Source organism: Gymnogyps californianus, chromosome 23 (genome assembly GCF_018139145.2).
Source record: "Gymnogyps californianus isolate 813 chromosome 23, ASM1813914v2, whole genome shotgun sequence".
NCBI lineage: Eukaryota > Metazoa > Chordata > Aves > Accipitriformes > Cathartidae > Gymnogyps > Gymnogyps californianus.
This window is the reverse complement of record NC_059493.1, coordinates 1,723,660-1,734,594: the sequence shown is the minus strand read 5'-3', so window position 1 is coordinate 1,734,594 and position 10,935 is coordinate 1,723,660. Positions and strand designations below refer to the sequence as shown.

Below are 10,935 nucleotides of genomic sequence, written 5' to 3'. Positions count from 1 at the left end.
CGTGCTGCCAGGGCCGGGGCGAGGTTTCCTGGCGTGGGAGCCTGTCTGTCCCAAGGCTGGCCTTGGGCCGGGGGGCACTTGTTCCTCCTGGCTGCTTGGTAGGGATACGGGGGGGTGATTTTGTCCTCCCAGCACAGCACCCCATCCAGCAGGAGGAATCGGTGGAAGGGTTTTGTGCTTGCCTAGTTTGTGCTTTTTGACAAGTGTTAAATCCTGCTCTCGGGGGCTGAGGGGCTGCAGGCGTTGCGAGCGCCCTTTTTGTCTGGGGGCACATCGTGGTGGTTGGGTTTTGTGGATCTGCTGAGCGTGTGAAGCTGCGTGGCGTTGGCAGCTGCACAGCGGGGACAGCGATGCTCGCGGGGACGGAGCAGGTGGTGTGGCTCCTTCTGAAGTGGACATTTCTTGCATGGTTGTGGACGTGTGTGGGTGACTGGCCTCTCTGAGCCCCGTTTCGGTTCCTGATGTAGGGTGGGTTTGTTCAAGTGGAGCTTGCTCTCGTGCTCCCATCATACTTGGTTTCTATTCATGGGCTCTCATCCAGCACTAGTAAGTGCGCATCATTTTGTTTTTTCTATGCAAGTGTCTAGATACTTTAAAATGAAGTGTGGGTGAATGATCGCAAGGTAGAAAGTAGAGTTGGTGAACCTCTACAGGTAGAGACCACGTCGGTCTGTGGTTATAAAGGTGTCTGTGATAGGCATACACAATTCTGACTGTGGCTGACGGGCACAACCATGGTGATACAAATCTGTGATTATAACTAAGAAACAAATTCTTTCTCTAGGTTCACAAATGCTGCTGCACATCACAGTTCCCCAGAGGCTGCTCTCAAAAACAGCTGGAGAGACGGTACCTAAGTAACCAAATTATATTGTGTTTGTGTGTGTGTGCGAGTGGATATACGTGCACAGGAACGCGATGTGCACCAGCCGAGGTGTGACTGACCCGAGGGACAGTTTTAGGAAACCACGTTCTGCCTGCGCAGGTGATGGGGAGGGCCATGCTCTGCTGAACTCTTGTGCTTGCCCTCGGCGTTTGTAGTTGCCCTCAGAGCGTGCTTTTCCAAAGTCGGTGTTCCTAATTCTTCCTTTCTCTGCTTTTCTGCACGCACAAGGACGCGGTGTCCTACGTCCTCAGGATAGAGGGGAGGCCGTACACCATTCACCTGCAGCAGCAGTAAGTTGGCCCTGGCGTTGCCTCGTCTGACCGCTGCTCTCCTCTTCCTTGGCGGCGGCGGCTGCTGGGCCACGGGCTCTGCCCCCGGCACGGGACGGTGCCGGGCTGCGGGGCGATCCCCGCCTGCAGGCGTTGGCGCTGGCGCTGCTCCCTCGGGCTCTTTGCAGGCCCTGCAGCTGCCGGGATCGTGCCCCGCTGCAGGCACATCCCAAAGCCCGCAGGGGATGTGTACGTGTGTGCCACACGCCCGAGTGCCGAGGGGTGGCAGAGGGCTGGAGGGGGGTTGAGGGATGTTTGTGCCCGTGAGCCCTGATGCCAGCGGGTTCTGGATCTGCCAGTGCAACAGCGCAGGCTGCAGGACCTGGAATAAGCTCAAGAAACACTGGGTAAGACCATTTCAGAGCATTTTCAGAGGATTTTATTGTTTTTCTGTTCTAGATTCTTTTTATCTGATGATTTCAGGATTTACACGTACAATGAGAAGGGATCCTTGCACTCTGACTCGCCCCACATCAAGGTAATGGTGACCTGCTTGGTGTTTCTGTTGCTGCGTTGTTCCAGGGTAGCCTTGCTGTTCGGTATTTTGGGGGATGTCACTAGTTACTGCAGGGGAGCAGTGCTCCCCCTCTCTCTCTGCAGTTTTGCTTTCTAATTACAGCAGGAGGTGCTGGGGTGAAACAAAACGTTTTCCTTGCAAATGCATGGTCAGATTCATGTTTGTGAAGCTTTTTGGAGTCGCTGAGTTTGCTCGGTTTAAAGCTTGTAATCCTGACCGTGGCTACCCTTCCTTACGGAGAGACCAGGAGAAGAGCCCCCACACCCAGCAGTGCGGCTCGGCACAAGGCAGGGCAGGTCCTTATCGTGAGGATGCCACATCCTCACACTCAGATTTGTTTTTAATTACTCGGGCCAAAGAGAGATTGTCCAAAAATTCCTTGTTGTACCATCACTTGACGGGGTTGCCTTCACGGCCACGGAAGGGGCTCCCTGTCCTCTGTCGTGATGTAGGGAGGCTGCCACTACCGGGGGTACATCGAGGGCTTCCCCAGCTCGGCAGTGACCCTCAGCACCTGCTCGGGGCTCAGGTAACGAACCGCCACCTCCCCGCGCTGCCGTGCCCGTTAGTGCCGGCGGGCGCTGCCGGGCCTTTGCCGCGGGGGAGCCCAGGGGTGCCCCGGCAGCCTTGCTCGAAGGCGGCTGGGGCTGGGGCTGGGGCTGGGGCAGCCTCCCCGACGCGGCTGCCAGCACCCGGTGGCAAATGCCCGGTGACAAATGACGCACCGTCACCGTGGCAGGGGCTTGCTGCAGTTTGAGAACGTCAGCTACGGGATCGAGCCCCTGGGTTATTCTCCTGCGTTCGAGCACTTTGTGTATCGAGTGAGTGATGAGAAGATGGCAGGTTCCCTCTTGGCCAGCAGCCACCCCGTGAGAGGGCCAGGCGGGCTGACAGCAGAGGAGATGTCCTACAAAGCACATGGAGATGACGAAGTGAGTGTGTGCCTGTTCTCGCGGTGGTGCTGATGTCCCTGTCACACGAGGAGGGGTCTGATCCCGCAGGAGACTTTGTCTGGTGTTGTCTGGATGGACAGAGATGGGGGCGGTTAGGAGTGCCAGTGCTTGTGATGGGATGTCGCGTGGATCGTTACTCATCTAGTCCCTAATGAGTGGCGTCACCAAGGGCTACAAATTTATCAATGGATTTGTAAAAGTGGGGGTATTTCTCCCTCCAGTTTGCAGACGGTTGGCAGCGATGTGCTGGCTACCTTGGCCACGGGGTTCATGTGAGTGTCACAGGGCTCCGATGTTCATCTTAGCCGAGAGCCAATGTTGCTAGCAAAAGACTTCAGTGTTGTCCTAGGTGTTAATACACAGCTTTTGCTTTCTGCCCTGAAAACAAAATCAGCAGATGGCGATGCCTTGCGGAGAGTTCAGTGTCTCAGACAAGTCAGCGTTTCTTATGCCTCATGACTGAATTGGTGAAATGAATTATTAACAGTGAAGAATTTTTTTTTCCAGTCAGTGTCCAAATACCAGAGAGAGATGGCGCTCCACGTAGTTTTGGAAAGGGCTTTGGTAAGTCTGTCAGTCAGTTCCTGTTCTGTGTTTGTTTTCTTTGCCCTTGCTCGAGCTGCGATAAAGCTTCGCTGTGGTCGTCTGCGTGGTCCTGCCTGGCTCTGTACGGTCTGTGCCTTGTGCCCTGTGTCAGTGGGTAGAAGCCACTCTGAGAAAGATCGTGATAACCCCATGTGCTTCAGCGTGGCAAATAACCTACATATAATCTCATGTCATTTTTCAGTACGACTACCTGGGTGCAGACGAATATGTTGTGACACAGAAGATAGTTCAGATCTCCAGCTTGCTCAGCAGTGTAAGGTTTTCCTGATTTATGTGTACTGAGATGGAAATTTTGACGGCTTATTTCAGCCTACGAATGGATAGGTATTGGTAGGATTTCTCTAATTTTAGAGAAGACAGTAATTAAATGTGCTTTCTGGAAATACTGAATCTCAGCTTTCTAGCTTTTAACTTTTTGGTTTAGTCTGTCAGAGCTCCAAGTTTGCCTAGGACTTGTCCAGACTGGGGTAGGAGGTGTGGAGGGGGTTTTACCCCTCGCTGTCCAACACAAACACATGCTCTAAATCAGTGCTGCTCTGGAGTCCCGCAGTGCCTGTTCCTAAAACCTCCGAGGTGACGCGCTGTCCCGCAGCACGTGCCCCACCGAGGGCCCGTTGTGCCCTTAGGCGGGTGCCAGCAGCCACCGCTGCTCGTTCCCATCTGTCTGCCTTAGGGGAGTGATTGTATTGTTTTCCTGCCCGTGTAGTACCCAGCGTACACAGTTGGGTCAGCGTTTGACTTGAGATCACAGGGAATATTGTGTTTCTTCCTGGAAACCTAAAAAATGCAGACACGGACACGGTTGTGTATTCTGTATGTTTAATTATTTAATATCTCTATTCAAGCTTAGGTTGTCTTTGGGTTTATTAGATCCTGCTTACTGAACTAATTTTTTTTGCTCTTTTGGACACACTTCTGTGTCTTTCCATTTTATATTTCCTACACCTTTTTCATGATGCACATACAAAGCAGTCATCAGTTGCCAACTGCTCCCGTCTGTTTTCCTGAAGCAGCGTGGCTGCTAATAAGAACAAACACTTAAACAGCACTTGAAATGAAACATATGGGAGCAGCCACTTCTCTTGTTAAACTTTCAGATGTTCAGGTCTCTTAATCTAACAGTTATGCTGTCCTCCATGGAGGTCTGGATGGATAACGGTGCATTTAAGACAACGGCGGGTGGAGAAGAAGTGCTGGCGCAGCTGTTGGAGTGGAAGCAGACCAGCCCCACTCTGCAGCCCCACGAAGTGCCGTATCTGCTCCTGTAAGAATAAATTGTCGTCATTATTTAAGAGCAGGCAGTAACAACCTGCTGAATGCACGTACTCTTGAACAATAGACTTTGCTATGACTGTGATGCCTCTTGTAAAAATTGAGGATGCAGTGAGGTATTGCAAACATAAAGTGAGCCCTACCTGAGCTTGGCATGATCGGCTGGCTCTGGCTGGGGCTGGCAGCGACGGGGCGTCCCGGGCTGGACGGCCGGTGAACGCGCGTGTGTTTCAGGTACAGGGACCGAGCAGCGTTCGTGGGCGCAACGGCTCCGGGAAAGGGGTGTCAGAGAGACGCTGCTGGCGCAGTGGCCGTGGTACGGTGCCGCCGGTCCCCCGCCTGTCCCCCGCCAGCCCATGTGTCCGTGAAGCCGGAGCTCGCCCACGGGCGGCAGGGACAGGGACGGGCGGGAGCATCCGTGGCCGGAGCTGGGGTCTGCCGGGGTCTGCGCAGGGAAGGCGCAGCGGCGGCAGCCCTGCTCTCTCCTCCTTCTAGTACCAAGAAGCCGTGACGCTGGAGTCCTTCTCCGTCCTGCTGGCGCAGCTGCTGGGACGCAGCCTGGGCCTGAGCTACGACGACTCCCGGGACTGCCGCTGCCCCGGGCACGTCTGCCTCATGAGCCCGGAGGCGCTGTGAGTTGGTCGGGTCCCGTCCCTGCCCGCGGCGTTGCCCGGGGGCTGCGGGGGCCGGGGCAGATGGGGCGGGTGGGCAGGACGCGCTGGGGGAGATCGGGGTCCCCGGCAGCTGCCAGGCCGGTGCCACGGCCAGCGCCCGTCCGGCTCGTGCAGCCGCGTGTCACCCGCAGCCTGGCCGAGTGTGCACGGCGCCGCGGTCGCGTGGCGGGGATGATGGCGGGGTGTCCTCTCACCAGAGGTGTCTTGAGCGCGTTTGGCTTAGGCTAGGCAAGATCCATTCCTTTTTTGAGTTTTAACATTTAGAAATTGATCGTCTGGAAATCTGAATTAATTTCTAGTTACTGTAAATGCGATAAAGCTTAGTTTTGTCAGCAAGCGTTGCCTGCGAACTGACCGCACGGTAGCTGTGTACCTCAAACGCTTTTGGTCTTTGAGAGCGTAGGGGTAAGTGGTCAGCGCAGCCGAGCTGAGTCTGCTTACAGCGGGGAAACGTCCTCTCTGGAGCCTGAGGAGCTGTATTTGTGTGTGTGTGAGAATAGGTATACGTATATGTATAATGGTATATATGTGTAGATACAAACATTAAGAGACCAGTCAATCTAATATTTTTCAAGGAAAGAAGATTTCAGTTCAGATTTGATTTTGTTAGTACTGGGAAAAGAATAGCCAATGAGAAAATAGGAGTTAAAATAAAAATATGTTTTAATTACTAGAAATCCTGAGATATTTTGGCCTTCCATTTTATTATCTCAGGCATGAAAAATGTAATGTTTCTGTTAGTGAATATTTCTGAGAAGTAATAGTTGTATTTGCTTTAAACAGGAAAGCGTGCTCGTCCAGCACTTCTGCCTGTGTTATTAGTCATACATGATTTGAACCAAGTTTTACAAAATGATTGCATGTTGAATATACTTTAAAATAGCATGTCTAGGGTGATATCCTAAAAAGAACTTGAAACATTGTGAGAAAAAAATGGAGTTGTTCTTACTGTAGGAACGATAAAGTATAAAGTAGTGATTTGACTTGAGAAATGGACACTTTTCTTTCCAAAAGCAAGATATTTCTGAATGCTTCTCAATCTCTGTTAATAATGCATTATAAAATCTGGTTCGGCAAGTGAACTGAAAGACACCCAGGGGACCATTGCGCCCGTGCCAGCATCTGAGCAAGTGCTTGAATTGCACAGAGATTTTCAGAGAGTGAACAGGGGTAACTGTGTTAACATATAAATGGATCATTGCTTTATTTTAGACGTTTCAGTGGGGCAAAAGCCTTTAGCAGCTGCAGCATCGGGGACTTTGAAACCTTCCTGAAGCAGAACAGGGACTGCCCTTTCATCAGGCACGCTCTGCGTCAGCCCTCGTACCGCGCAGCCGTCTGCGGCAACGGCGTCGTGGAGCCCGGCGAGCAGTGCGACTGCGGGGCGGCGGAGGTGGGTGCCGCGCTCCGGCGGAGGGCTGTGCTTGCTTCTGGTCCTGAGAGCGGGTGTAAGCTGGAAGTGCTCTCAGGTGGTGTATAAAGCGTTTCTGTGGTAACACGTGGAAGCGCAGCGTTCCTGCTCTTCCCTCGGCTCCTCCGAGGTACGCTGTTTGTTAGGAGGAGGGGGGTCAGGGCAAGCAGTCATCCTGCAGATGGGGAAATTTGCAGCAAATAGTGATTTCTGGTGTGTTTTCAGGCCTGTGCGTTAGACAAATGCTGTACTCCCCAGTGTAACTTCAAACCAGGAATGAAGTGCTCCTTGGGATTATGCTGTGAAAATTGCCAGGTAAGGTGTGTTCATAATTATCAGAAGTTAAGGCCATTTCTAAACCTTGGAGCAGTAGTAGTTTCTATGGGAGCACTGTCAACCAGCTTTCTGGTTTTGCTTGGACGGGCATCTCCAAAAAAACTTAACGATATTTGTGCCGCATTTTGTCTCTTCTGGATTATGTTGTAATGAATGTCAGGTAAGGCACGTTTTTATAATTATCGCATGATCGCCATTTATTTTTGGAGAAATAGTATGTTCCCATGCTGAAGGATGGAGACAAACTTACCGCTGTGCAATCGGAGAGGTTCCTGGGGAAGGGCTTTCCAGCTCAGCTCCCTCAAACCCCCGGCAGGAATGTTACTGGGGAAAAACTGTCTTGGACAGTGTAACGTGCGTGCGGTGAGCTGAGTGCCTCAGCGGTGGTCCCGAGGGCCCGGGGATGTGTCTCAGGACAGCGCCGGGAGGGGCTGCGTGGGGCCTGAGAGGGGACGAGGCTGGTGGGTGCGTAAGGGTGGAGAGAAGAGTCCTCGCTGCCTCCTCTGCCAGTTCAAGCGGAAGACCTCGCGGTGCCGCCCCCCGCCGATGCGCAGTGTGACCTGGCCGAGTTCTGCAACGGGTCCTCCGCGTCCTGCCCCCCCGACCTGTACGTGCAGGACGGGCACGGCTGCGAGCACGGCACCGGCTACTGCTACAAGGGACGCTGCCAGTCTCCGGACCTGCAGTGCCAGGCACTCTATGGGAAAGGTAACAGCCTGCTCTGGTTGCACTGGTACTAACATCGAGCTCCGGGGCTGGTCTGGGGCAGAAGGCGGCATCCGAGCACGATGGATGCCTACCCTCTCTTTTGCCTGAAACTGGGGAAGCCGGGCACCGCCGGGAGTATGCAGGGTAGGGAAGGGCAGAGGAGACCTCAGGATGGATTTCCCACGCTTGCGGAGAGGGGAAGGGAATGGGCCATCAGAAGAGGGTGACAGTTTCCATGGGGATTTCCAGGCTGAACGTTGACACAGCCAGTCACGCACACCTCACTGCCTCTCAGAGAGGAGAACGAGCCAGAAACATACCCTGATGCGGTTGTGGAAGGTGTTTTGGACTGGTTGGGCCGTTCCACTGTCTGTGAGATCTGTCCCACAACCCGAACAGAGGCGGCTAGCGATGGGACTGGAGCGGTAGCCAAGTATTCCTCTGTCAGAGGCCACAACTGATAAGTGTTAAAGGCAACAGAGGTATCTTAGTCCGTATTACCGTCAGTGGTAACCAGTATCGTTTCTAAACTTCCAGGTGCAAAAAACGCTCCTTTGGCCTGTTACGAAGAAGTCAACAGTCAGCAGGATAGGTTTGGACACTGTGGCAACCACCCGAAGGATGGCTATCGGCCCTGTTCCTGGCCGTAGGTTTCAAGGGAATGCAAAGTGTTGAACTGGGAACATATATTTAATTGTGGTGTCCTTTACTGTCGATGCAAAGTAACAATCTGTGAGAAGGTTGCCTTCGGTATGTTTTTCTTTTGCTGGGCAGAATTGACTTGCAATATTAGCTCTAGGCATTCTTTAGAGAAACAGTGTTGTAGAGAAACTGGAGACTTCCGAAGGCAACTTCAGCACACGCCTAATTGTGTGAGCGTTTAATGTTCTGATGGTTCATAGGACGGCTTCTCCCCTGGTATCAAGGATTCAACTCCTCTAAAACGTCATGTGCTTGTGTTTTTATGTTGTGTAAATCCCCCTTCCCGAGTTGTGCACCTCACCGTCTCCAGCACTGTGATCAATCAGATGCTGTGCGTGCTGTTCTAATTGATTGTGCTAACAAACTTTTTAGGAATCTGGGATGTGGAAAGTTAGTATGTACATACCCGAATCGTATTCCCTTCACAAAAGTCAAGGGTGCCATAATTTATGCTCAAGTGCAAGAACATCTGTGCGTGTCTTTCGATTTTATGCGCGGACCCACAGTGCTAGATCCTCTCCTGGTGAAAGAAGGCACAAAATGTGGTCCCAGAAAGGTAAGAAATATTGCACGAGCATCTGGAAATGGCATATAATGATCATGACCGTAGCAGTTTTAGAAATAGTTGCCATTTTGCAGTATGAGTTAAAAGTGGTCTGTACTTACGTTTTTAGTAATTATTACCTGTGCTATTGACTTTCGGTCATTCTTTAGGGCTAGGAATCCTTTTTAGAGTTACGGCAAGCGTGGTAAAGGGTGATGAAAAAGTGCCCAGCGGGATTTTTTTCCTTTTGGTCTTCCAGGTTTGTATGAACGGCACGTGCCACCCACATTCAGTCCTGAAGTATGACTGCAATGTGCAGAAAAAATGCCACGGGCATGGAGTAAGTAACAGCAATGCACTTGAGTTAGTGTTATTGGTTTGATGAATATTGCTGAAGAAGAGAGAGCGGTTCTGTTAAAATGCCCACCGGGGCTTGTCTGTGAATTGCCTAGACCTGTGTTTTGGCTAACACTTGTTCTCTGAAATCATCACGCAGTAATGAGTTATTGTGGGAGAAATTAAGTGAGACTAACTTACTTTCTGTCCCAAGCAAAAAATAAGTGAGGTAAAGGGGCTTGGAGTATTTGCTTGTCTAGATTAGCAGAAAACTGGAAAAAGAGTATCTGGAGAGGATTTAACTGCACATAATTGAAAAAGTGTCGGAAATGATCAGCATAGCTGTGCAAGGCGAGAGGTGGGGTGGTGAACAGCGGAGTGGGAATGCAGGGGAAGGCCGAGCGGGGCTTTCGCACAGCGGTGTCGCAGGTGCTGGCAGGCTGGTTGTGACCGCAGGGTGGGAGCAGGGAGGGCAGTGGTGTGGGGAGCAGAGCAGGGACAGGTAGGAAAGCGGCAGTCCCGGTGGAGACGGAGCACTGTTCCTCAGTACGGGCTTTCCCAGCGAGGGATGGTTTCTGCCCACCCTGGTGTTGGCAGGTGTGCAACAACAAGAAGAACTGCCACTGCGATCCGGGCTGGAAACCCCCCCAGTGCAGGACTCGAGGAGCCGCTGTAGGCGGTAGCATCGACAGCACGCTGCACCCCGGTGAGTGCCGCAGCCGGGCTCTGGGTGCCCCGTGGCTTTACTGGGTGCAACAGCAGCTCCCACGGCCCCGCAAACGGCCCCGTCGGGCTCGCAGCTGAGCAGACGGCCCGTGGCATCGCCGGCCCTTACCCAGAGCTGTACCTTTGCTTCTTTCCCTAGATCGTATTGCCAAAAGCTCTGCCCTGGCCGTGCCGAAGAACTGGCTGCTGCTGAGCTTCGGCATTGTCCTCCTCACCCTGGTCTGTGGCACCGTCGTGATTACGAAGTGGAGCTGGCTGAAAACATTCTGTGCAAGGAGAGGATCACAAACGGATGGGTAAGTTGATATGAGTTACTTAATGCAAATCCTCTCTTCTGGGTGTGGGAGATGGGCAGGGAGCACGGAATTACTGGAAAAGCTGGTGAGTGGGATTTACAGCCTGGGCAGAGCAGGGGAAGCGATGCTTGGGAAACAGCAACTGTTTGTTGGTAAACTGGGAACTGTTTGTTGGTCATCAAGGGAAGAAACTAGCAAACAGATGTCTAAAATATACAAATGTAGGAGAAGCAAAACCAAGGGTGGATTTCCCTGGCACCAAGCATGCTGTCTGTATGCAAGAGCCGGAGGAAACAGGTTTTCCATTTGCTAATTCCTGGGGAAAGCAAATGGTAAAAGGGGAAAAGTAGGATACAGGAGAAGCTGCAGGTCCCGGTAAAAACGGAGAGTGGCAGCTCACGCTGTGATGTGGAGGAGGAGAGCGGGTGGGAGACGGAGCTCGGGCGAGCGGGGAAGCAGGGCTGGGTGAGGACACAGGGGACGTCAGGGCTGGCGGGGCCGGGGCTGAGGCACCGCTCCGGCTCTCCTCGCAGCCCCGCCGCCGAGGAGGGCAGCGACGGCCGGGACACGGACACGGACCCGGACCCGGACCCGGACCCGGGGCCGCGCCGCGGGCGCTAATAAAAGCGTTGGGCCGAG

At 52.8% G+C, this 10,935-nt stretch overlaps 1 protein-coding gene across 1 annotated transcript; it reads left to right on the top strand.

The window, feature by feature from the left end:
* Positions 1–217: 217 nt before the first annotated feature.
* LOC127025240 (disintegrin and metalloproteinase domain-containing protein 18-like) lies at positions 218–10,917 on the top strand. Its single transcript, XM_050910104.1, has 19 exons — positions 218–849; positions 1,115–1,176; positions 1,615–1,693; positions 2,185–2,261; positions 2,472–2,664; positions 3,193–3,249; positions 3,473–3,544; positions 4,389–4,555; positions 4,798–4,879; positions 5,059–5,195; positions 6,450–6,630; positions 6,874–6,970; positions 7,501–7,692; positions 8,230–8,338; positions 8,767–8,950; positions 9,198–9,278; positions 9,872–9,980; positions 10,140–10,296; positions 10,830–10,917. The coding sequence occupies exons 1-19, from the start codon at positions 793–795 to the stop codon at positions 10,915–10,917; spliced, it is 2,181 nt and encodes a 726-aa protein (XP_050766061.1). The 5' UTR covers positions 218–792.
* Positions 10,918–10,935: the final 18 nt, after the last annotated feature.